At 47.6% G+C, this 23469-nt stretch overlaps 1 protein-coding gene across 2 annotated transcripts; it reads left to right on the top strand.

Moving 5' to 3' along the window:
• Positions 1-49: 49 nt before the first annotated feature.
• Pfas (phosphoribosylformylglycinamidine synthase) lies at positions 50-21634 on the top strand. 2 transcript variants are annotated; one of them, XM_027427072.2, is made up of 28 exons: positions 50-174; positions 3813-3989; positions 4964-5099; positions 6037-6142; positions 6586-6775; positions 6895-7000; positions 7406-7546; positions 7658-7782; positions 8189-8317; positions 10145-10276; positions 10399-10527; positions 13966-14039; positions 14132-14288; positions 14590-14651; positions 14777-14938; positions 15208-15333; positions 15466-15597; positions 15798-16028; positions 16172-16352; positions 16439-16522; positions 16709-16864; positions 17056-17175; positions 17445-17590; positions 17704-17911; positions 18016-18107; positions 18191-18305; positions 19448-19771; positions 19868-21634. In XM_027427072.2, exons 2-28 carry the CDS (start codon positions 3848-3850, stop codon positions 20176-20178), a joined length of 4017 nt encoding a protein of 1338 aa, XP_027282873.1. In that variant the 5' UTR covers positions 50-174; positions 3813-3847; the 3' UTR covers positions 20179-21634. The 2 variants fall into 2 exon arrangements, with proteins under 2 accessions (XP_027282873.1, XP_027282874.1); XM_027427073.2 differs by lacking the exon at positions 50-174 and adding an exon at positions 3447-3579.
• Positions 21635-23469: the final 1835 nt, after the last annotated feature.

Raw genomic sequence — 23469 nt, 5'->3', positions numbered from 1 at the left:
AACTTGAGTTATTAAAGAACCTCGGATTGACCCAACCCACAGGAGGGCGTGGCGGAACCGCCCACATCAGGGCGTGGTCGTTGGGCCTCGCGCATGGCAAGTTTTTGGTTGTGTCGCTTGCGGATGACGTAGAAGCGCGCCAAGATTCGTGGAGTTCTGCGTGGACTGCATTACGTGAGTAGAATTGGCGCGTGCTTCCCTGGCTTCGCTCCTTGGTGTAGCTCTGTTGGTCACAGACTCCTGGCTCCGTCGGCTGCGATCAGGCCATGCTGGGTCCTTCCTCCTGGGCCCGCGGGCCTGAGACAGTCATCCGCCCGCTGGAGCGCGGGTTCAACAGACACGTGGTGCAGGTGGACAGGACTGAAATAACACCCCATTACAAAACGCGCCGTTCAGGATACTACCCAATGGGAATATAGCCCCGAAATAAAACCCTGTCCCGTTATTCCTGGAGTTTGTATTTCGCTGGGAATGACAAGCGAGAATCCTAATAAAACTAACTTCAGAGGGCTGGAGATGTAGCTCGTAGAATGTTTATCTAGCATGGGGCCCTGGGTTCGAGGTCCACGATCTCATAAACCGGGTGTTGTGAAGAACATCTGAGATTATAGCAATCGAGAGGTCTTTGGGAATAGAAGGAATAGAAATTCAGGGTCATCCTAAGTTACACAGCGAGTTAGAGGTCAGCCTGGGCTAGAGACCCCGTTGTTGTCATTGTTTGTTTGCTTTAAAAAAAAAAAGTTTTTGCCGGGCGTTGTTGGCGCACCCCTTTAATCCCAGCACTCGGGAGGCAGAAGCAGGTGGATCTCTGTGAGTTCGAGACCAGCCTGGTTTACAAGAGCTAGTTACAGGACAGCCCCCAAAGCCACAGAGAAACCCTGTCTCGAAAAAACAAAAAAAAAAAAAAAAAGGTTTTAGGAAGACTGAGTGGGAGGGGGTAACTGAGGTGTGGTGGGAATGAAATGTTCATTTCACAACTTGTTTTATTTGTTTGGTTTTGCTTTTTTTGAGACAGGGTCTCTATTTACTTACTATTTATTTATTTATTTATTTATTTATTTATTTATTTATTTATTTCTGTGTAGCCCTGGCTGTCCTGGAATTCACTTTGTAGACCAGGCTGGCCTAGAACTCACAGCCTGCCTGTGCCTCCCAAGTGGTGGGACTAAAGGCGTGCGCCACCACCACCCCACTGCCCGGCATGACAGGGTATCTTTATACAACCCCGGGTGGCTTGAAACTATGTAAACCCTGGAACTCAGAATCACCTTCCCTGCAGTGAGTGGCAAGTAACTGTTTATCCATTAAGTCATCTCACCAAACTAGAACTCATGATCTTTATAATGGCTTATGGCAGCAGATAGGATGTGGTTGTGCAGCAGTGGAATGAGACTGCTCCAGAATCCAGTGCAGCTGGGTTTGGTGATAGATACTTGTAATCCCAGCATTTGAAGGCAGTGGCAAGAGGATTGTGAGTTCCAGGCCAGCCTTGGGCTGTATAATAACCTGACTTTTTGTAAAACAAACAACAGCAACAAAGAAACCAATACCTTGATCAGTCCAGACTGGTGTGGTAATAGACAAGAAAAGGCCAGAGATTTAAGATATATTTGGAAGTAGATTTGTTGTGGAATTGAGTATAGAGAGGCTGAGGGGAAAGAGCAATTAAGGTTGCCTTCATTTTTGCTTTTCGTAGTTCTGAGAATTGAACATCAGGCCTTGCACGTGCTAGGCAAGTGCTTTATCACTGAATCCTGTGCCGGGGCATTCAGTTGAGCAACTGTTTGGATGGTGGTTTTGTTCCCTATGATGGGGAAGACTAGAGGGACAGCAAATCTTCCTGATTGGGAGTTTCAGGGGCACTACAGTTACTGCCTGGCTTCCTACTCCCTTCCCATGAGCTCAATAAACTATTCCTCTAGGAAAAAAAGGAAAGGGGGAAGAAGGAAGATAAGTGTTATAACCTAGGCTGGCCTCAGATCCTCTTGCCTCCACATCACATGTGCAGGGATTACAGGTATCTGCCATTTTGCCCAGTTTATATGATCCTGGGAATCAAACCACCCAGGGCTTCATGCATGCTAAATAAACATTTTATTGAGCTAAGTCCCCAGCCACAGTTGGCTGTTCTTATGTATAGATGTGGTGGTATTTAAATGTTCCAATCTGGAGTTTTAGAGTCACTGTTGGGGAAAGTTATAGACTATTTTGGTAAATATTAGTTTGGGGGCTGGAGAGATGGCTCGGTGGTCAAGAGCACTGATGGCTCTGCCAGAGGAACTGGGTTTAATTCCCAGCACCCACATAGCTCACAACTGTCCAAAACTCTAGTTCCAGGGAATCCAACACCCTGCCCTCTTCCTTAGGGATACCAATTACTCACACAGTACACAGAGACATGCCAACAAATACCATAAACATCAAATAACAACAAATATTAGTTTGGATGCTATCAAATTGGTGTTTTTAGTTGAAAATAGTTGAGTGGTGGCAATTTCATTGGTTTGTTCTACTTGGTAGTATTTAGAGCACAGAACTGAAAGCCACTTAACACACAAGAGAAACACAACCGTGGGCACCTAACATTTAGAAGTTGCACAACAGAATAGGAGTCAGCGCAGGTGAGTTAGAACCATCAACCAGATGGTAAAAGAGGTTCAGGAGAATATTGGTGCCATGGAAATAGAAAATGAATGAGTCTCATGCTGCTGGGAGGGTTTTTGTTTTGTTTTGGTTTTTTTTTTTTGAGACAGGGTTTCTCTGTAGCTTTGGAGGCTGTCCTGGAACTTGCTCTTATAAACCAGGCTGGCCTCGAACTCACAGAGATCTGCCTGCCTCTGTCTCCTAAGTGCTGGGATAAAAGGCATATGCCACCACTGCCCAGCTTGCTGAGTTTTTAAGAACAGCTAAGTGATCTGGATTAACAGCATTACAATACTGGTTTGACAGGGTAGTAAAAGAATTTGGTTTTGTTTTAAAGATTTACCCCCATTTTATGATGCTAGGGATCAGGCCTGTCACCTCTGCACTAAGTATTCAGTCTGCATCCTGAGCTCCCCAAACACACTGTTGGAGTCAGAGGACAATCTGTGAAAGCTAGCTTTCTTCTTGCACTTTGTAGGTTCTGGGATCAAACTAATCATTGGGTTTGGTGGGAAATGGAATTTTTTTTTCTTTTTCTTCTTCTCTTTCTTTTTTTTTTTTTTTTTTTTGGTAAGAGTCTTACTATGTAGCCTCGGCCAGCCTGGAGTTTATTGTATTAACCAAGTTGGCCCTGAGCTCACAGAGATCCACCTGCCTCTACCTCTTGAGTGCTGGGATTAAAGATGTATGCCACCATGCCCAGAAGCATTCAGTTTTGAGTGAGTTGAGTTTGAGTCATCCAAATGGAGATGGGAAGTAGTAAATTTCTTTACTTCCTGCTTCCCCTGAAAGAGGCAGTGTACATCTGTGAGCCCTTCATGTGTTCTGATAGCTGAATGAATGGTACAAATTAGATGCTCTGAGTAATATTCTTAGGATCTTTCTGGTGCCCACGGATGTGTCTGTATGCCTCTCCCCTACACTACTAATGCCCTGGTATGTATGTGCTGGGAGATTGAGCCCAGGGCTAAGAACATGCTGAGCGATCCCTTCCCAGCCTGGAAAGCCTGCATTTCGCAGGATTAGTTAAAAATCCCCAGGCCTTCCCTTTTCTGGTTACTTAATTTTCTGAATTCTCCTGTAATGTCTGCCTTCTCTATTTCCAGTGTCTGGACTGTCCATGAAACTTGAAATCAACTACTCTGATTTTTTTTTTTTTTTTTTTTTAGGAACCCAATTCATCTCTAGGAGGCCATCTGCAGAGATGGCCTCTGTTCTTCACTTTTACGTCCGTCGCTCTGGCCATGAGGGGGCAGCCTCTGGATGTGCTCTTCGGAAACTACAAGAGAAACTGCCAGAGCTTCAGAGTGTGGAGACTGAGCTGTGCTACAACGTGCGCTGGGCAGGTTAGGCCCAGATATTGGGTTTAAATTTTGTTTTGTTGTTTGGTGGGTTGTTTGAGTCAGAGTGTCATGTAGCCCAGACTGGCCTTGAACTCCCTCTTTGGCTAAGCGTTGGGCTTACCAGCATGGCTCATCATATCCAGTGTCAAGTGTTCGATTTTTTTTGTTGTTATTGTTTTTATTTTTTATTATATTTTGTTTTTATTTTATTTTGATTATATATATATATATATATATATATATATGTATTTGTTTTGTGTGAATGTGTACATGAATGCAAGAGTCCACATCCCCTGGAGCTGGAGAGAGAAGTAGCCTTCTGACATTAGTTCTGGCAATTAAGTCTGGGTCTTCTGTAAGAGCAGATTGTGAAACTAACCCTTGAGCCATTTCTCTAGACTCCTGTTTGATTTACTCTGTGTGTGTGAGTGTGTGTGTGTGTGTGTACACGTGTGCTGAAACATGTGGTATGTTGCCTGTGTTTGTGTTTTACCTGTATGCATGTCCGTGCACCCACTTATGGCTTCTGCTGCAGAGGTCAGAAGAGGGCATGGATCCCTTAGAACTGGAAGTAAAGATGTTTGTAAGCCATCGTGTGGGTGCTGATAATCCAGCCCAGGTCCTCTGAAAGAGCAGTCCTTCCTTTTAACTGCTGAGTCCATCTCAGCCTTTGGTGTTAGATTCTGGGTTGCTTTTTTTAAAATTGATTGATTGATTGGTTGGTTGGTTGGTTGGCTGATTAATTATTTATTTATTTAATTAATTAATTAGAGGCAGGTGTCTCTGTGTAGTCCTGGCTGTCTTGGAGCTTGAAGTGTAGGCCAGGCTGGCCTAGAACTCACAGAGATCTTCCTGTCTCCCAAGTGCTGGGACAAAGGCATGGGCCACCATGCTCAGCTCTGGGTGTTGGTTTCTTAAAGGGGGTGATCTGGTACATGAGGCACTGGTCTTGAGGTGCCTTTGTCCTGTCTCTGCAGCTGAAACCCTTCCAGGGGTTGAGGAGATGAAGAAGTTGAAGTGGCTATTTGGCTGCCCATTGCTGCTGGATGATGTTGCTCAGGAGCCCTGGCTTGTTCCTGGCTGCAATGACTTGTTGCTGGAGGTGGGACCCAGGTACGAGTTGGGTTTCTTCCTGGAATGGTCCCACATTCCAAATTCCATCTCCACTCATTGTTCACCCTTTTCTTCCACCACGCTCCTTTCCCTTGTAGTCTTTGGAGATTTTCCTTTGCTCCATCCTTCTCTCTGCCTAGGAACCATGCATATATTTTCACTGTGTGGACAAATGTCCTAAAAACTGAACTAGCTCCCAAATTACTTTAGAATTAGCAGCTTACACTCGGAGAAGTTGAACAGTGGTTTCTCTACATTCCCATTTGTTAGGGATTGACCATAGGTTAATGTGTGCTGAGTAAGCACTGTACCATTCAATGGTTTGGTTATTTTACTTTTCCTTGAAAGATGATTTTGCTAAGTTTCCCATACTGGCCTTGTATATGAGTGTGTGCACCTGAGTGAAGGTGCCCATGGAGGCTAGAGGCATCGGATTCCCCTAGAGCTGGAGCTCCAGACAGTCGTGATCTTCCTAACATGGGTGCAAGGAACCAAACTTGGGTACATTTGAAGAGCAGGGCACTCTCTTTTTTTTTTTTTTTGGCTTTTCATGACAGGGTTTCTCTGTGGAGCCTATCCTGGCACTCGCTCTGGAGACCAGGCTGGCCTAGAACTCACAGAGATCCGCCTGCCTCTGCCTTCTGAGTGCTGGGGATTAAAGCCGTGCGCCACCAACGCCCGGTAGCAGGGCACTCTCTTAACCTCTAAGCCATCTTTTCAGGCTCTGATTAACATTTTTTTTTTCCTCTCTCTCTCTCTCTCTCTCTTTTTTTTTTTTTCTCCAGGGAAGGGGGGTTGATTTTTGTTTCTCAAGACAGGATTTTTCTGTGTAAAGAGGTAATAGTTGTGGGTTGGGTGGACAACTGTGGGCAGATGCACCTTCCCAAATGGTGCTTGTTAGGGCCCTCAAACTATAACCACCTGACTCTTTCCTCAGGCTGAATTTCTCTACTCCAGCATCCAGCAACATTGTTTCCGTGTGCCTGGCTGCTGGGCTGAGAGCTGTGGATCGGGTAGAGACCACAAGGCGATACAGGCTTTCGGTAAGGTGTGGACATTGTGGTGGGAAGTCAAGAGGAGCGAGTATACCAGAGATTAGATCCTAAACTCTAGCAAAGTCAGGGGAGAAGTGGAGTAGAACTCTTGGCTTTAGGTCTGCCCTGTATGCTTGGGAGGTTGTTTGCTGCTTGAAGGGTAAATGGGCCAGCTTGGCTTCCCAGACTGATGCATGCATCCTGGCACACATTCATGCCCAGAGGGCAATTTTTCATTTTGTTCTTTCTTCTTTTAGTCTGAGTAAAGATGCTCTGTGGGCTCAGTGGTAGGGCATTTCCCCAGTTGATGCAAACCCTGGCCTTGATAGCTACTCTAGAATGGGAAAATGGTACTGTATGGGAGTAGTGGGGTGAATAACTTGAATGTCCAGAAATGCGTCCTTTCAGTTCTTCAACTCCGGCTGCTGTCTTCTTATGTGTCTTCCCACTAGTTTGCCCTCCACCCTACGCCTGAGATGAAGGCCATTTCTCTGGCTGCCTTGCATGACCGGATGACAGAGCAGCACTACCCTGACCCCATCCAGAGCTTCTCGCCTCAGAGCATCCCAGCCCCACTCAGTGGCTCCATCGACATATTAGCTGAGGGTCGGCTTGCCCTGGAAAAGGCCAACCAGGAGCTAGGTGAGCAGGTGTTCATGGGAGATGAAGGGAAGGGCCTGGGATAGTTCAGCAGCAATACTGAGACACGGAATATGGTGGTCTGAGGCATGCTGTCAGCTCCTCTAGGGTTTCTCTCCTAGGTCTGGCCCTTGACTCCTGGGACCTGGATTTCTACACTAAGCGCTTTCAAGAACTGAAGCGGAACCCCAGTACAGTGGAGGCCTTTGACTTGGCTCAGTCCAATAGGTGAGGAGAAATGCATTCTCTGCTGTATTAGCTCTTGGGGGTTGGAGGAGAATACCATAAGAATGCATCTTCTGGGGGGGGGGGCTGGAGAGATGGCTCAGCAGTTAAGAGCTCTGGCTGATCTTCCAGAGGTCCTGAATTCAATTCCCAGCAACCACATGGTGGCTCACAACCCTCTATAATGAGATCTGGTGCCATCTTCTGGCATGCAGGTATACATGCAGACAGAACACTGTATACATAATAAATAAGCCTTTAAAAAAATTCATCTTCTGTGTTCTCACTGCATCTCTTTGACATCTCTTAAGTATGACTTGGCTGTGACTGCTGTTGAATGCTGTTGAGAAAATGCAGCACTGAGGAGTGACCCATGCTTTTGTACCTTCCCCCCTGTCACTCCTGCAGTGAGCACAGTCGACATTGGTTCTTCAAGGGCCAGCTCCATGTGGATGGGAAGAAGCTCGTACAGTCCCTGTTTGAATCCATCATGAGCACTCAGGCATGCTCAAACCCTAACAATGTCCTCAAGTTCTGTGACAACAGCAGGTTGGTTATTCCCGGGCTGATTTTGGGTTGGAGACAAGGGAAGCCTTGGACCCTGGTTGGATTGTCATGGCTCTTGGGGAAAAAAACGGTATAGAGTGGCTATGTCCATAGTGCAATCCAGGGGAAGGAAGTCCAGTTCTTACAGCCTGAGGACCCTACACAGCCAAGCTGCTTCCTGCAACAACAGGGGCTTAGACATGTTGTCTTCACAGCAGAGACACATAACTTCCCCACAGGTGAGTAAACAGGTAAAATTAGAGAGTAGGAGGGTACAAAGGTCCCAGGCTTTGAGGCTGAGCCTAAGTTCTTATTTCCACAGAGGGCATTAGGGGTGGGTGGGTGGGTGGGTGGTGGGTGGGTGGGTGGGTGGGTGTGTGTGTGTGTGTGTGTGTGTTGGGATTAAAGGTGTGTGCCACCACACATGGTTTAGGGGTAGTTTTTTTGTTTGTTTGTTTTTCAAGACTGGGTTTCTCTGTGTGACCTTGGCTGTCCTGGAACTCACTCTGTAGACCAGGCTGACCTTGTCCCCGAAGAGATCCTTCTGTTTCCAGAGAGCTGGGATTAAAGGTGTGTGCCACCACCACCCAGCTAGGAATGGGTTTTATCTCTGTCACCCATATCTCCTTTGCTTTCTCTTTGCAGGAGTAGCCCCCTTCAGTGGTGCAACTACAGGTACAGGTGGCCGCATCAGAGATGTCCAGTGCACAGGTCGTGGGGCCCATGTGGTAGCTGGCACTGCTGGCTATTGCTTTGGAAACCTGCACATCCCAGGTTCTTCTTTTTCTTCTCTAACCACCTTCCCTTTATCTGGCAGGCACCAACACTTATATCTCTTAGGTCTAAAGGTCATCTGGGTGTGAGGGAGAGCTTCACAGTAGTCAGTTTTTGCTGATCTTGAATGTGAGCAGTGTAAATTGGGAGATTTGGAGATTTCCAGACTGACTTTGGAGACCTACAATTTCTAAAACATGAGACCAGTTATCTTATGATCAATACTTGCCCACTAAACCAGTTTCTTTTTTTTTTTTTTTTTTTTTTTTTTTTTCTGGTTTTTCGAGACAGGGTTTCTCTGGCTTTGGAGGCTGTCCTGGAACTAGCTCTTATAGACCAGGCTGGTCTCAAACTCACAGAGATCCACCTGTCTCTGCCTCCCAAGTGCTGGGACTAAAGGCTTGCACCACTACTGCCTGTTTCTTAAAGAATCTTAAGAGACTGGGGGGCTATTGTATAACAAAACTTCTGGGAAGAAGCAACAAACACATGTATTTGTTTTTGTGCAAATTGACCAAAGTGCAGATTCCAGTGTAGTCCAACATGGTGAACCAATGAATTTTATTGGAATTATTTACAAGAGTATGGGTCAGGGGTTACAGGAGTAGAAATGACTCAAAGACAAATGCATTACCAAAGCCCACCCTAGCATGGGTTACAAAAGCTGGGAAACCTGGAGCGCACTGCAGGCAGGTCAACAGGTTGGAGTGTCTTCCTTTCCAGGTGGCTCTGGTCTAATACTCTTCCAGGCAGCTGGTTTGGCCTCCTAGTCTGCAGCTTAGCTCAGTCTAAGAGGAATTCTCAGCTTTTATTGCTTGTGGCAGGAAGGGATCTAGTGGCTGGGACTTTCTCAAGGCTATTTTAAGGTTTTTTTTTTTAACCTTCTTAGTTAAAGAGCTGCTGTGAGGATAGAATGTTTCAATATCCGAAGAAACAGTAGGGACTGGAGAGATGTTCTACGTTGCTGGGACTTGAGTTTGGTTCCCAGCACCCATGTTGGTGGCTGGTTCACAGCTGCCTGTGTAACTCCAGCTCAAGGTGGAGCGGGCCTCTACAGGTACCCATACATATACATATCTGTTGCAGGAGTTCTAATAGGTCTTAATAATAAAATCCTGGAGTCAGTATTAGGGAGAGGTAGCTGAAAGATCAGAGAAGCAAAGCAGTCAGCCACTAGCTCTTACCTCTACCTCAGACTGAATGCTCTCTCTCTCTCTCTCTCTCTGATACCTCAAACTGCATCGTCAGACTGTTGCCTCAGACTGACTGCCTTGCATTGACTGCCATGAGCTCCTGTCTCCTCCTGCCATACATTCCTCTCTCTCTGCCCAGCCATATCACTCCTCTCTCCACCTCCCTAGTTCTTGGATTAAAGGCATGCGATCCCAAGTGCTGGGATCACCTTTGTGTGAGCTCTGTTTCTCTTTTTGATAGATTCAATTTCATGTAGCCCAAGGTGGCCTTGAACTCACAAAAGATTCATTTGTCTCTGTCTCCCAAGTGCAGGGATTAGAGGTGTGTGCTACCACTGCCTGGCCAATTTAGCTAACTAGTGGCTTAGCTCTGCATTCTGATCTTCAGACAAGCTTTATTTGATAGATCATTGGGAGGAGCAGAGGCAGGTGGATCTCTGAGTTTGGGGCCAGCCTGGTCTGCTGAGTAAGTTCTAGGACAGACAGGGCTACCAGAAAAACCCTGTTTTGAAAAGCAAGAAACAACAAAGAAGTGACTATAAGGATAGCTTAGCAGTTGAAAGTACCTACTGCTTGTGCAAAGCACCCATGGTGGTGGCCACCAACTGTCTGTAACTTTATCTTTCCATCTCAGGTTATAATCTTCCCTGGGAGGATCCAAGCTTCCAATATCCCGGGAACTTTGCCAGGCCTTTAGAAGTTGCTATTGAGGCCAGTAATGGAGCATCTGACTATGGCAACAAGTTTGGAGAACCTGTGCTGGCTGGTGAGCCTTGGGCTGTATAAGAAAGAATAACACACTCTAAAAGGGCTTATGGGTGTGGTGTGACCAGGGGCTGTGGTGTTGCAGATACTGTGGGACTTAACCTCTTTTCACTTCCACACTAGGATTTGCCCGATCTTTGGGTCTGCAGCTTCCAGGTGGTCAGCGGCGTGAGTGGATCAAGCCTATCATGTTTAGTGGGGGCATTGGGTCCATGGAAGCCAAGCATGTGGGCAAAGAACCCCCAGAGCCAGGTAAGAGCACCACCCTTCTCTGTATCTAACCAGCTTCCTCCCAGCATAGGGGCAGCCACAGGGAGGAAACTGTGAAGACATACAGGGGGTGGTTTCTTCTTTTAAAAAAAAAAAAAGTATTTATTTATTATGTCTTCTGTCCGCATGCCAGCAGAGGACACTAGATCTCATTCAAGATGGTTGCGAGCCACCATGTGGTTGCTGGGAATTGAACTCAAGATCTCTGGAAGAACAGTCAGTACTCTTAACGGCTGAGCCATCTCTCCAGCCCCCTAGCTCCTATCTTTTCTCTCTCCAATAGGTTGTCAAGGCAGGACAGTTTCTGTTAGGTGAGCACGCTCAGTCTTTGTGGTCTTTATCTCTTCCAAGAGTACTTGTGTATTGCCAGGGCCCTCACCCCTACCCTTGTGTTAAGTCTTTGAAGCCAGTGTTTAGATTTAGTACCTGCTTTATGCTCAGAACTTTTTTTTTTTTTTTTTTTGGTTTTTTAAGACAGGGTTTCTCTGTATAGCTTTGGAGCCTATCCTGGCACTCACTCTGGAGACCAGACTGACCTCGAACTCACAGAGATCCGCCTGCCTCTGCCTCCCGAGCGCTGGGATTAAAGGCGTGCACCAGCAATGCCCAGCTTTATGCTCAGTACTTTTATCTGCTGGCTCAGTTCAATAGAGCAAACATTTCTTGAGTGCCCACCAGTTGTGTGTTGGCACTATGTTTAGGGCTGTGATTAAAGTCAAAGTCCTAGACCAGTTGGATGGCTCAGTGGGTAAAGACGTTTGCCAAGCAAGCCTGATGACTTGAGTTCAGTCTCTGAAACTCATGAAGGGAGAAAACTGACAACTGAAAGTTGTCCTCTGACCTCCACATAGATATCATAGTACTCTGGTATCTGCATGCTTAAGAAACACACACACTAAGTAATTAAGAAAAAAAGAAAGGGTTGGAGAGATGGCTCAGAGTTTAAGAACACTTGTGCTCAATTCCCGGCATCCTATGGTGGATCACAACCATCTGTAATTCCTGTTCCAGGGGATCTGACCTCTGTGGGCACCAGGCACAAACATGATGCACATACATACTTGCAGGCATATGCATAGATAGCTAGTGGTCAAAGGGGACTCATACACAGCAGAGGTTCCCTCTTAGATCCAGATTAGGCACAAACCACACCCAAACACCTGCTTTCACAGAGATCCTTTATTAAGCAGGGATGAAAAATGAAAGTGGCTGCTTTCTGACTGGGGCAGAAACATAGCAGCAAATGACCCTGCCGATGTAATTTTTAAGTGGAGAAGAAAGGGAGGTCTGTGTTAGAATGGGCTAGGATGCAGTGGCAAAAGAGATAGAGGATGGGGCTGGAGAGACGGCTCAGAGGTTAAGAGCACTGACTGCTCTTCCAGAGAGAGGTCCTGAGTTCAATTCCCAGCAACCACATGGTGACTCACAACCATATGTAATGAGATCTGGTGCCCTCTTCTGGTGTGCAGATATACATGGAAGCAGAATGTTGTATACATAATAAAAAAATAAAATCTTAAAAAAGAGAGAGAGAGAGAGAGAGAGAGGATGAGGGAGAAGGGGAAGGGGGACAAGCTACAGTGGGCACAGATCTTTGTCCCCGAGGGACAAAGGACTGCCTCTGGATAGAGAGAAGACAGATATGGCCCATAGGCAAATGGCGGTTTATAAAGGTAAGTTTATATAGATAAAATGGGAAACCTAACCCCGTGTTAGGATGAAGTGTTTAATTTAATTGGGTATGTTAATCAGGTGAGCCAAAGGGGCTTCTGTTTGCTAGACTTCTGAACTGCAATTGCTGGATCTTGATAGTCAGCCTCAGAAGGAGGAAGTGGCCAAATAAGGGAGTAGTGCTTGGTGGCTAGCTTGAATAATGCAATCTAGAGGCTGGAGAGATGGCTCAGCGGTTAAGAGCAGTGGCTGCTCTTCCAGAGGTCCTGAGTTCAATTCCCAGCAACCACATGGCAGCTCACAACTGTCTGTAACTTCAAGATCTGACACCCTCACACAGACATACATGCAGGCAAAATACAGATGCAAATAAAATAAAATTAAAAAAGAAGAAGAAGAAGAAGAGGAATGTAATCTAATGGTTTTTGGCAAGGTGGAGGGAATGGGAGAGGAGAGCAAGGCCTACCGGAGCCGTGTTTGCCATGCTCGAACTGGCCAGAGCACCTTCAATGATCAAAACAAAGAGTCTAGATCCTGTTGACCGACTAGGTGACTTAATGTTGTGGCTCAAACCTGAAAAGGATGGGCTGGAGATAAAGCTTACAATTTTGTAGGGAGAATGACTAACATGCATATAAGCCTTGGGTTTGATTCCTAGAGCCTCAGAAACCAGGGACTGTGGTGCATGACTGCAGTTCTAGCACTCTGGAGAATTAGACTTCAAGGTCATTCTTTGCTATGTATTGAGTTTGAGCCCAGCAATCTGGGACCTGTCAGATATACACACATACCTCCAAAGGTGAGGTTTGGGAGGGAAACTACTTCCACTAGCTCCAGATCCCATGCTTCCGACACATACCATTACTCAGTTACTTTGGGTCCTGCCTGTGGTGTTTCCTGTATATGTAGACATATCCAGATGTTTATTTGCTTTTAAAAAGTAAATAAAATCATTCACATTTTTTTTTTTTTTTTTTTTCTTTTTTGGTTTTTTGAGACAGGGTTTTTCTGTGTGGCCCTGGTTGTCCTGGAACTAGCTCTGTAGATCTCACCTGGTGATAGATCTTTTTTTTAATAATAAAAGATTGTCTTGACTGGTTTAGGCTTTCTATTTCTTATGAATTTTAGAATCATGTTACCAATTTGTGAGAAAGTCAGCAAAGACTTTGATAGGCACTGTGTTGAATCTACAAATAAGTTATGGGGAATATTGCTGTTCTAACAGTATTGCCTTCCAGTCTGTGTGTAAAGCCTTGTATCGTTTCCTGTATTTACTAAAACAAATAATAGAATGTTTACTCTTGTATGTAAATGATTTTGTGCCTGTGAATAAAACTATAGGCTAAATTCCCTGATGTGTACTTTCCTATTAGAGAATAGGTGTGCTGGTAATAAAAAATATTTTTACTTTATGCATATGACTGTTTTGCCTGCATGTGTTGGTAAATGTACTGGATATACAGTGCCCACCAAGGCCAGAAGAAGGTATCAGATCCTCTGGAACTGGAGTGAGAACCAGTTGTGAGTTGCCCTGTATGTGCTGAGAACGGAATCCAGGTCTTCTGCAAGAGTAGCTGGTGCTCGTAACCACTGAGCCATCTCTCTAACTGCATCTCTGTAACTTTACTGTTGTCACATTGTCCTCCATAGGCTGTGTGGCTGCTCTCCTGCCTAGTGGATTACATCAGTGTCTTCTGTACTCATATTGCCTGGCTTTAATGGCTTCTGGTTCAAACTTCTTCCTTGCAGGCATGGGGGTTGTAAAGGTTGGGGGTCCCGTCTACAGGATTGGAGTTGGAGGTGGAGCTGCTTCATCTGTGCAAGTAAGAATAGTTAAGGATAGAGGCCAACTTTGTCACTGGGCCCCTTGTGGGATGTGTTGGTGGAGCTTCCAAGCCTCTCTGTGCTTCCTCAGGTTCAGGGAGACAACACCAGTGACCTGGACTTTGGAGCTGTGCAACGGGGAGATCCAGAAATGGAGCAGAAGATGAATCGTGTAATCCGGGCTTGTGTGGAAGCCCCAGGAGGAAACCCCATCTGCAGCCTCCATGACCAGGGTGCTGGTGGCAATGGTGAGGGAAGTGGTCAGAAGAGACTGGTCTTCTGTCAAATTTGGTTTAGGGAGGAACATTGAGGATTTGCAGCCAACCATGAAGCTCTCCAGCACCTTCTCCATGCCCTCTACTTGTTGGACAGACTCGGGGGTAGAGGGGTAGAACCTGCTGCTGCCATGGGAGGTAGATAGTAGGTGTATAGCAATAGCTCTTCAGGGACATACAGAATTAAGTGCTACTCTGGAGACCAGAAACTCACTTTGTTCTCCTGGGGCTGACAGTGACCAGTTGCCACCTCTTCCTGCCATTTTCTCACCAGGCAATGTCCTAAAGGAGCTGAGTGACCCAGCAGGAGCCATCATTTATACCAGCCGCTTCCAGGTGAGTAGGTCTCATCCCTAAAGCCTGATTGTCTCTAACCCATTCCTAGCCATGCTGTGAGGCAAGGCAATGAATGCCCAGTGACCCTTTTTTTTTTTTTTTTCTTCCCTGCCATGTCTGCACAGCTGGGTGACCCAACCTTGAATGCACTGGAAATCTGGGGGGCTGAGTACCAGGAGTCAAATGCGCTGTTGCTGAGGCCCTCTGACCAGGACTTCCTGAATCGTGTCAGTGCTCGGGAACGCTGCCCAGTTTGTTTTGTGGGCACAATCACTGGAAACAAGAGAGTGAGTTGGCCCCAGTGGTCAGGAGCAGGCGCTATAGGCGGGTCTGAGCTGCCTGGGTACATGGACTTGGGGGAGAAATGTAGAGGGGGCAAAACGAAATTGAATGGAAAGTGGACATAGAAGGAGTTGGGAACAGAGTAGGGGGTGAGGAGAGAGGAGGAACTGGGGAAGCCAGACAGGATGGGAACATCTTTTCCTGCTCTCTAGGCACATTCCGTTCTGCTGTTTAAGGTCTCATTTTCTGTGGGGGCTATCCCTGGGGTCCACAGATCACGCTAGTGGATGATCGTGAGTGTCCTGTGGGAAAAAGTGGCCAGGGAGATGCCTCCCTGACACCTCCTCCAACCCCTGTGGACCTGGAGCTTGACTGGGTTCTGGGAAAGATGCCTCAGAAGGTGTGTGGGCCCGGACTGGGAGAGTGTTTTCCTGTGGCCTTCCTGTTACATTCATTTCCCTTTGCCTGTGTTTGTCACCTGTGTGCCCAGCCCTTCCCAGGTGCTTATATTGGTCCACTCTTCCATTAACAGGAGTTCTTCCTCCAGAGGGAACCCCCTGTGCTGCAGCCTCTAGTCCTGCCCCCGGAGCTGAGTATACGCCAGGCTCTGGATCGAGTTCTAAGGCTGCCTGCTGTGGCCAGCAAGCGCTACCTCACCAACAAGGTCCTCCTTGCACCACACTTGGCCTTCTGTATTGTTCCCTGTCACGCTTCCTGCCCTCACGCCACCCCCCAGGGTTTCCTAGGCTCTGGGAATGAAGGGTTGGGAAGCATGGCATCGTCTGTATGTTCTTACTTGTAGTTCAGGGCATAGCCAGCTCTCTTTGACCCTTGCCTTCTTTCCAATTACTTCTGGTTCTATAGGTGGATCGTTCTGTGAGTGGCCTTGTGGCCCAACAGCAGTGTGTCGGGCCCCTGCAAACTCCTCTGGCTGATGTGGCTGTTGTGGCACTGAGCCACCAGGAGCTCATAGGGGCTGCCACAGCTCTGGGAGAGCAGCCAGTCAAGAGCCTGCTGGATCCCAAGGTTGCTGCCAGGCTAGCTGTGTCTGAAGCCCTCACCAACCTGGTGTTTGCTCTGGTGACTGACCTCCGAGTGAGTCCCCCATAGCTTATGCCCTGCAGTTGCAGGCCTTTGTGTCTGTCAGTCACTATCCTCCTCCCCTCTGTTTGTAAACCCCCAGGCTCTCACACCCCTCTTTCTCTCTAATGCCATGTCCGTGTTCCTGCTGTTCCCAGGATGTGAAGTGCAGCGGGAACTGGATGTGGGCTGCCAAGCTCCCAGGTGAGGGTGCAGCTCTGGCTGATGCCTGTGAAGCTATGGTAACAGTGATGGCGGCACTGGGCGTGGCAGTAGATGGTGGCAAGGATTCCCTCAGCATGGCTGCCCGGGTTGGCACTGAGACGGTGCGGGCTCCTGGTAAGGATGAGGCCCTTGGGAGAGGGATGAAGGTCCTAGGGGCTGGGCCAGTACCTTACTTAGTTTTATTCCTCCTTGCTTGGTAGGGTCACTGGTCATTTCAGCATATGCTGTCTGTCCAGACATCACAGCCACTGTGACCCCAGACCTCAAGCATCCTGGAGGGAGAGGTATGGCTTCATCTTCCTTAATCTTGGATATATATTCTAAGTTTGGTCCTTGGTTTTGGGTCTGCTTCATGAGTCCCGTTCCCCTGAGTCTCAGCCCTGAGCTGTGTTGTCTTTCTCGGAGTGGCCCTTGGTGGTGTCTCTGTGTGCTGGGGATACTGAGGTGGGGATTTCCCCTTGTTTCCTTAGGTCATCTGCTCTATGTGCCTCTGAGCCCTGGGCAGCACCGGCTGGGAGGCACGGCTCTGGCCCAGTGTTTCTCCCAGCTTGGGGAACACCCTCCTGACCTAGACCTTCCTGAGAACCTTGTGCGTGCCTTCCGTATCACCCAGGGGCTGCTCAAAGGTGAGTGGGCCTGGTACTTTGTAGCAGACCTGTGGCAGGCGATGTCCTCCTAAACAAGTGAGTGTGGTGTGCCTAGGGTGCCGGCTCCTCTCTTATGAGTGCCTGCCTTCCTTCTCACACTCATTGGCTCTCCAGGTGCTATGGAGCTATAAGGCTTGATTGAGATGGCTGAACTTTCCTTCTTCCTCCAGACCGTCGCCTTTGCTCAGGCCATGATGTCAGCGATGGAGGACTTGTCACCTGCCTGCTAGAGATGGCCTTTGCTGGGAATTGTGGAATAGAAGTGGACGTGCCTGCCCCTGGGGTCCATGGTGAGAAGCCTGGGTCTAGCATAAGGCCTAGGCTGCCATCTTGATTTGTAGACCTGGTGTAAAGAATGTTGGTGGCCTTGTGGCCCAACAGCACTGACCCTTTCTCTGACCCTTAGCTGTCTCCTCCATGCTTTCTTCATGTTCTGAACTGTGTCTTTCTAAGACCTCAGTTCCTGGTGCAACTTCCATTTGTTCCTCCTCCAGATCCTTCCTTACCTGAGTTTTGGCAGCATCCTAGTCATCCTGACTCATCCCTGTTTCCCTTCCAGCTCTGCCTGTGCTGTTTGCGGAGGAGCCAGGCCTGGTGTTGGAGGTACAGGAGCCAGACGTAGCCGGAGTATTGCTGCGGTACCAGGGTGCTGGCCTACAGTGTCTGAAACTGGGCCACACAGGCGAGGCTGGACCCCAAGCCATGGTGAGGAAGCCAAGGAGAGTGTAGTGTTAATGTGAGCCTGTAAGAAAGTACCACTCTGAAACTATCATGGGGCCACACTTTCTTCTGGCCCTTCATCGGTTTCCCCTCTCCAGGTCCGAGTGTCAGTGAATGGGACTGTAGTTGTAGAGGAGCCTGTTGGGCAGTTGAGATCCCTCTGGGAAGAAACAAGTTTCCAGCTGGACCTGCTGCAGGCAGAGCCACGCTGTGTGGAAGAAGAAAGGCAGGGCCTAAAGGAGCGGGCAGGACCCCGCTACTGCCTACCACCCACCTTCCCCGTTGCCTCTGTGCCCCGTCAGCCGGGTAAGGAAGTGTGCACAGAGGCTTGGCTGCTGGGAACTGCTCTGGGGACAGTATCTGGGAGTTTGGAGGGTAGGTAACCATCTGCTCAGAGACACTTTTTCCAGGTGGTTCCATCCCCCGAGTGGCCATCTTACGAGAAGAGGGCAGTAACGGAGACCGAGAGATGGCTGATGCCTTTCACTTGGCTGGATTTGAGGTAAGCATGGTGACTCGAAGAGCTGGAGATCTTGATCTAGTCTTGGCTGTATGTCCTTGACAGTTTCCTCCCTGTCTTATTAGGTGTGGGATGTGACCATGCAGGATCTATGCTCTGGTGCCATTGGGCTGGACACATTCCGAGGTGTGGCCTTTGTTGGTGGCTTCAGTTATGCAGATGTTCTGGGCTCTGCCAAAGGTCAGTGTGAACACTACTGCGTGCTCCATTTCCACGGTCCTTGGTAAAGATGTCTTTGGCTCCTTCTGCCTAGGCTGGGGCTGGCTTGTCAGCCCCACAAAGCCAACCAGAGTGCTCTGGTTCAGGACAGGGCCAGCAGAAGGACTAAGGTGACCTGAAATGAGGTATTTGACTTCTTAGAGCTATATAAACCTGGAGGACATATGTCTCATCTGAACTGTCCAGCTGCTCTTCAGCTTCATCAGACTGACCTGTCCCTGTGGGAAGGTGTTTCACCACAACCACGAGAGAGGCCAAAAGTTCAGGCTTTTTTGTGTGTGGAATCTTTTTTTTTTTTTTCTTTCAATGACATCCAGTTTCATGAAGCCTAGGTGCTCAAACTCACAAAGTAATCCTAGAAGCCATCTGCCTACTTTAGCTTTCTAAGTATTGGGATTTACAGGCGTGAGCTTCCTGTAAATCCAACTGAAATCTTACTATTGAGTCTTAGACAACTACATAAAATTAAAAAAATAAAAATTTTGACTTAGCATAAAGAAGACCATGGGCCAGGCGCTGGTGGCACACGCCTTTAATCCCAGCACTTGGGAGGCAGAGGCACGCAGATCTCTGTGAGTTCGAGGCCAACCTGGTATCCAGAGCGAGTGCCAGGATAGGCTCCAAAGCTACACAAAGAAACCCTGTCTCGAAAAACCCCCAGAAAGAAAGGAAGGAAGGAAGGAAGGAAGGAAGGAAGGAAGGAAGGAAGGAAGGAAGGAAGACAGACAGACAGACAGACCATGGATTCCTTGTCAGGCTATCTGATTGAAGCAGATAAGGCTATTTCTTCCCTCAAGTTTGTTCCAAGGTCTGTAGAAAGGACCTGATGGATAGAATGGGAGTCTATTGTTGCCCTTCATTCCCTGCTTCTGCTTCTCTCTCATTTATTTATTTAGGTTTTTCAAGACAGGGTTTCACTGTGTGACTTTGGAGGCTGTCCTGGAACTCACGCTGTAGACCAGGCTGGTCTCGAACTCTCAGAGATCCGCCTGCCTCTGCCTCCCAAGTACTGGGATTAAATGCGTGTGCTACCACTACCACCCGGTTGCTTCTGTTTTTCTCAAGCTGTTTACATCTCGCTTTGACTTAACGGTTTTTCCTAGGTTGGGCAGCTGCAGTGAACTTTAATCCACGGGCCAGGGAAGAGCTGGGACGCTTCCGCAGGCGGCCAGACACCTTCAGCCTGGGAGTGTGTAACGGCTGTCAGCTGCTGGCTCTTCTGGGCTGGGTGGGAAGTGACCCCAGTGAGAAGCAAGAGGAGTTAAGCCAGGACTACCAACCAACACAGCCAGGCCTCTTGCTCCGCCACAATCTGTCTGGGCGGTTTGAGTCCCGATGGGCCACTGTGCGTGTGGAGCCCGGACCAGCCCTGATGCTTCGAGGGATGGAAGGCTCTGTGCTGCCTGTGTGGAGTGCTCATGGGGAAGGTCAGGCTGGGGAAGGTGGGTGGGTGGGGGGCTATGAGGGCTGGGGCTGGGCCTGAAGAAACTTGGCTTTCACTTTCCTTTTTCTTTTACTTCCAGGTTACATGGCATTTTCTTCTCCTGAACTCCAAGCCAAGATTGAGGCCAGGGGCTTGGCTCCTCTGCACTGGGCAGATGATGATGGGAACCCCACAGAGAAGTACCCCTTGAACCCCAATGGATCTCCAGGGGGTATAGCTGGCATCTGCTCCCAAGATGGTCGTCATCTGGCACTCATGCCACACCCTGAGCGGGCTGTGAGGCCTTGGCAGTGGGCTTGGCGACCCTCTCCCTTTGATACTCTTGATACCTCCCCGTGGCTGCAGCTCTTTGTCAATGCTTGGAACTGGACACAGGAAGACAGGTGCTGAGGAAGCTGCATGGTGACCCTGGTACACAGCTCATCCTTGGAGTCTGCTTCCCCTTTCCCCATTGCTTTCAGGAGTACCTCCACCTAATTTCCAGAGTGTCTTGCATAGACAGGAACCAAATGCTAGAGACAGCTCGGCTGCATTGCCCATTTTAGCTTTGCCCTTGCAGGGGCCGTTCTTGGTTTCACATGCTTCTCCAGCAAGCAACCTTTGCCTCCAGGGACAGCTGACAGAACATGGTGTGGGCAACATTCTTCTGCCCTTCCTTCCCAGTGGTCATCAGCATGTTGTCCCTCTCTCTCTCTCATTTTGAGCTCTGAACAGTTTTTTTTTTTTTTTTTTTATTAGTTCAAATTAGGAACAAGCTTGCTTCACATGTCAATCCCTTCTCCCTCTCCCTCTCCCCCCCTCCCCGTCAACATCCCACCTGCCCCTAGCCATCCCCCCTCCACTCCCCAGGCAGGGTAAGGCCCTCAAAAGGGGCTCCCCCCAAAGTCTACCACATCATCCAATGCCAGGCCTTTATATCATTCCCCTTTTCGTTCTTTGGCTTTGTGAGACAGGCTTTCATTCCGTAGCCCAGGCTGGCCCTGAACTCAAAATTCTTCTCTAGCTTCAGCCTCCCAGATGAGTGCCACTGTGCTTGGCACCAGTTTGGGGGTCTTAGAATGATGTACCAGCCCCTTCCAACCTCATTGCTCTTGCTTGAAAAGAGCAGATACTGCATTCCTTTTCAGACATGCTCTGCCGGCTGTGAGGAATTGTTTCTGGCCATGCTTACGGTTGACCAAACCTCAGACCACATTCCTGATCATTACTTCTAACTTAGCAGCCACCTTTCTTAGAGTGGTTGGCACATTCCTTCCTATTGGAGTAGTACCAGTTGTCATTCATTCTATCCTTGTTACCTGATGGTGCCAAGCATTGGTACTGCCCCAGTGGAGTTTATAGTCGTAAGTGCTAGGTAATTTATGTATCTGAATTCCCATAAAAATTAAGAAAGGTAGCTGGGCATTGGTGGCGCACGCCTTTGATCCCAGCACTCAGGAGGCAGAGGCAGGTGGATCTCTGTGAGTTCGAGGCCAGCCTGGTTTCCAGAGCGAGTGCCAGGATAGGCTTCAAAGCTACAAAGAGAAACCATGTCTCGGGGAAAAAAAAAAAAAAAAAAGGTACTTAAGAGGCATTTTCCAGTTAATGAAGGAAAGTTTAATGATAAACTGCCTATGATTGAAAGGGACAGCAAGGGGCCCTGCCCAGCTAGCTACGCCTGCTTCTCATCCTCTGGTCATGGGTCACATTGCCTGGAAGTAGCTGTTCCTGCTGTCAGCCATCTCCCATCATTCCTTGATTCCGTCCCATAACAAATGTGTTCAGGAGTCACTTGTATGCTAGAGTCAGGTAGTCTCCTAAGAAGTTCTACATAATAATTAAAGGAATTTTTCTATTAAAAAAAACATTTTGGATTTTTAATTTTATGTGCATTGGTGTTCTGCCTACCTGTATGTCTGTGTGAGAATGTTGGATCCCCTGGAACATGAGTTAGAAATAGTCATCAGCTGCCATGTAGGTGCTGGGAATTGAACCTGGGTCGTCAGGAAGAGCAGTTGGTGCTCTTAACCATTGAGCATTGAGCCATCTCTCCAGTCCTGCCTCTTGGTATCAGGGTTTGGGGGAGGCAGACCGAGCACTTGTGCTTCTGTGGAAGTAGTGCCCTGAGAAGCTACTAGTAGTAAAGTGGTGTTAAATTGTAGGTTGTGGGTACAGCTTGGTGCTACAGCTCTTGCCTAGCACGTTTGAGTTCCCTGATTTGATTCCCTGCAGCACCACAAAAAGGAAGGGGTGTGAGATAGGTCAGGTGTATTTTTCCTTGTTGCTTTGCAAAAATACCTTTTCTGAGCAGAGTGGTTCTAAGGATTTTGTTTGCATTTTTGAGCCCTTACGTAGTCGTGACTGGTCTTGAAATCATGTAGCTGAGAGTAATCTTTAAATCCTGGTCTTCTACCAAATGTTGGGATCTGACCTTCAAAGTATCATTTTGGACATGTGAACATGCCCTTCTGATGTTTATGAGAATAGATGTTTTGCCAGCCATGGTGGCACATTCCTTTAATCCAAGCACTCCAGAGGCAGAGACAGGCAGATCTCTTGAGTTCAAGACCAGCCTGGTCTACAGAGTTCCAGGACAGCCTCCAAAGCTACACAGAGAAATCCTGTCTTGAAAAACCAAAAGTATATTTTGTGTGTGTGTGTGTGTGTGTGTGTGTGTGTGTGTGTGCGCGCGCGCGTGCATATAATATATATATATAAAATATATATAATTATATATAAATATATATATAAATATATTTAAATCTGAGCTGGCAAGATGGCTTAACACAGAGTTCCCAACCTTCCTAGTGCTGCAGTCCTTTAATACAGTTCCTCATATTGTAGTGACCCCCAACCATAAAATTATTTTCATTGCTGCTTCATAACTAATTTTGCTACTGTTTCAAACTGTAATATAAATATCTGGTTTTTTGATGATCTTAGGTGACCCTATGAAAGGGTCATTTGACCCCCATAGGTTGAGAACCACTGACTTAGTGGTTAAAGTTATTTGCCACCAAGCCCAACAGCTTGAGTTTAATCCTGAAACCTACATGATAGAAAGGAAGAACCAATTCTCCAAAGCTATCTGATGAGTTATATGTAAGTGCCATGGCATGTGTGCAGCTGGGCATGGTGGTACATGCCTTTAATCCTAGTCAGTCAATGGTACTTTTAGGAACTTTTTGTTAATGGAAATTTTCAAACAAACAAAAAGAGACATGCATTCTAGGGAGCACCCATCACTCATTACCTATCTCTAAAGATCAGAGCTTTAAGCGCACACCTTTAATCCCAGCACTTGGGAGGCAGAGACAAGCGAATCTCTGTGAGTTTGAGACCAGCCTGGTCTACAAGAGCTAGTTCCAGGACAGCCTCCAAAGCCACAGAGAAACCCTGTCTTGAAAAACAAACAAAAAAAGATGAGAACTTTAATAAAATAACCCACTTAAAAGCCAAGTGTTGTGGGGCATTCCTTTAACTCCAGCACTCAAGAGGTAGAGCCAGGCAGCTCTCTTGAGTTCGAGGCCAGCCAGGTCTACAGAGTGAGTTCCAGGACAGCTTTACTGAATGCTTGATGCAGAAGTAAAGGTGGCTCAGTGAGGTAGCCAGCTTGGCTGTGATGTCAACCTGCACTATGAGATGTGGCATTGTTTCTGGTTTGCATCATCGTTCCTCAATTCTCTAAACTTCCCTGCTTTG

This window comes from Cricetulus griseus, chromosome 7 (genome assembly GCF_003668045.3).
Source record: "Cricetulus griseus strain 17A/GY chromosome 7, alternate assembly CriGri-PICRH-1.0, whole genome shotgun sequence".
Classification (NCBI taxonomy): domain Eukaryota; kingdom Metazoa; phylum Chordata; class Mammalia; order Rodentia; family Cricetidae; genus Cricetulus; species Cricetulus griseus.
This window is presented reverse-complemented; position numbering and strand designations above follow the sequence as displayed.

Coding starts and splice junctions, on each gene's coding strand:
- Pfas (XM_027427072.2), top strand. CDS start 3,848: ATGGCCTCTGTTCTTCACTTTTACGTCCGTCGCTCTGGCCATGAGGGG. Junction 14,040..14,131: donor GAGCTGCTTCATCTGTGCAA/GTAAGAATAGTT, acceptor GTGCTTCCTCAG/GTTCAGGGAGACAACACCAG. Junction 16,865..17,055: donor CACCCAGGGGCTGCTCAAAG/GTGAGTGGGCCT, acceptor TTCTTCCTCCAG/ACCGTCGCCTTTGCTCAGGC.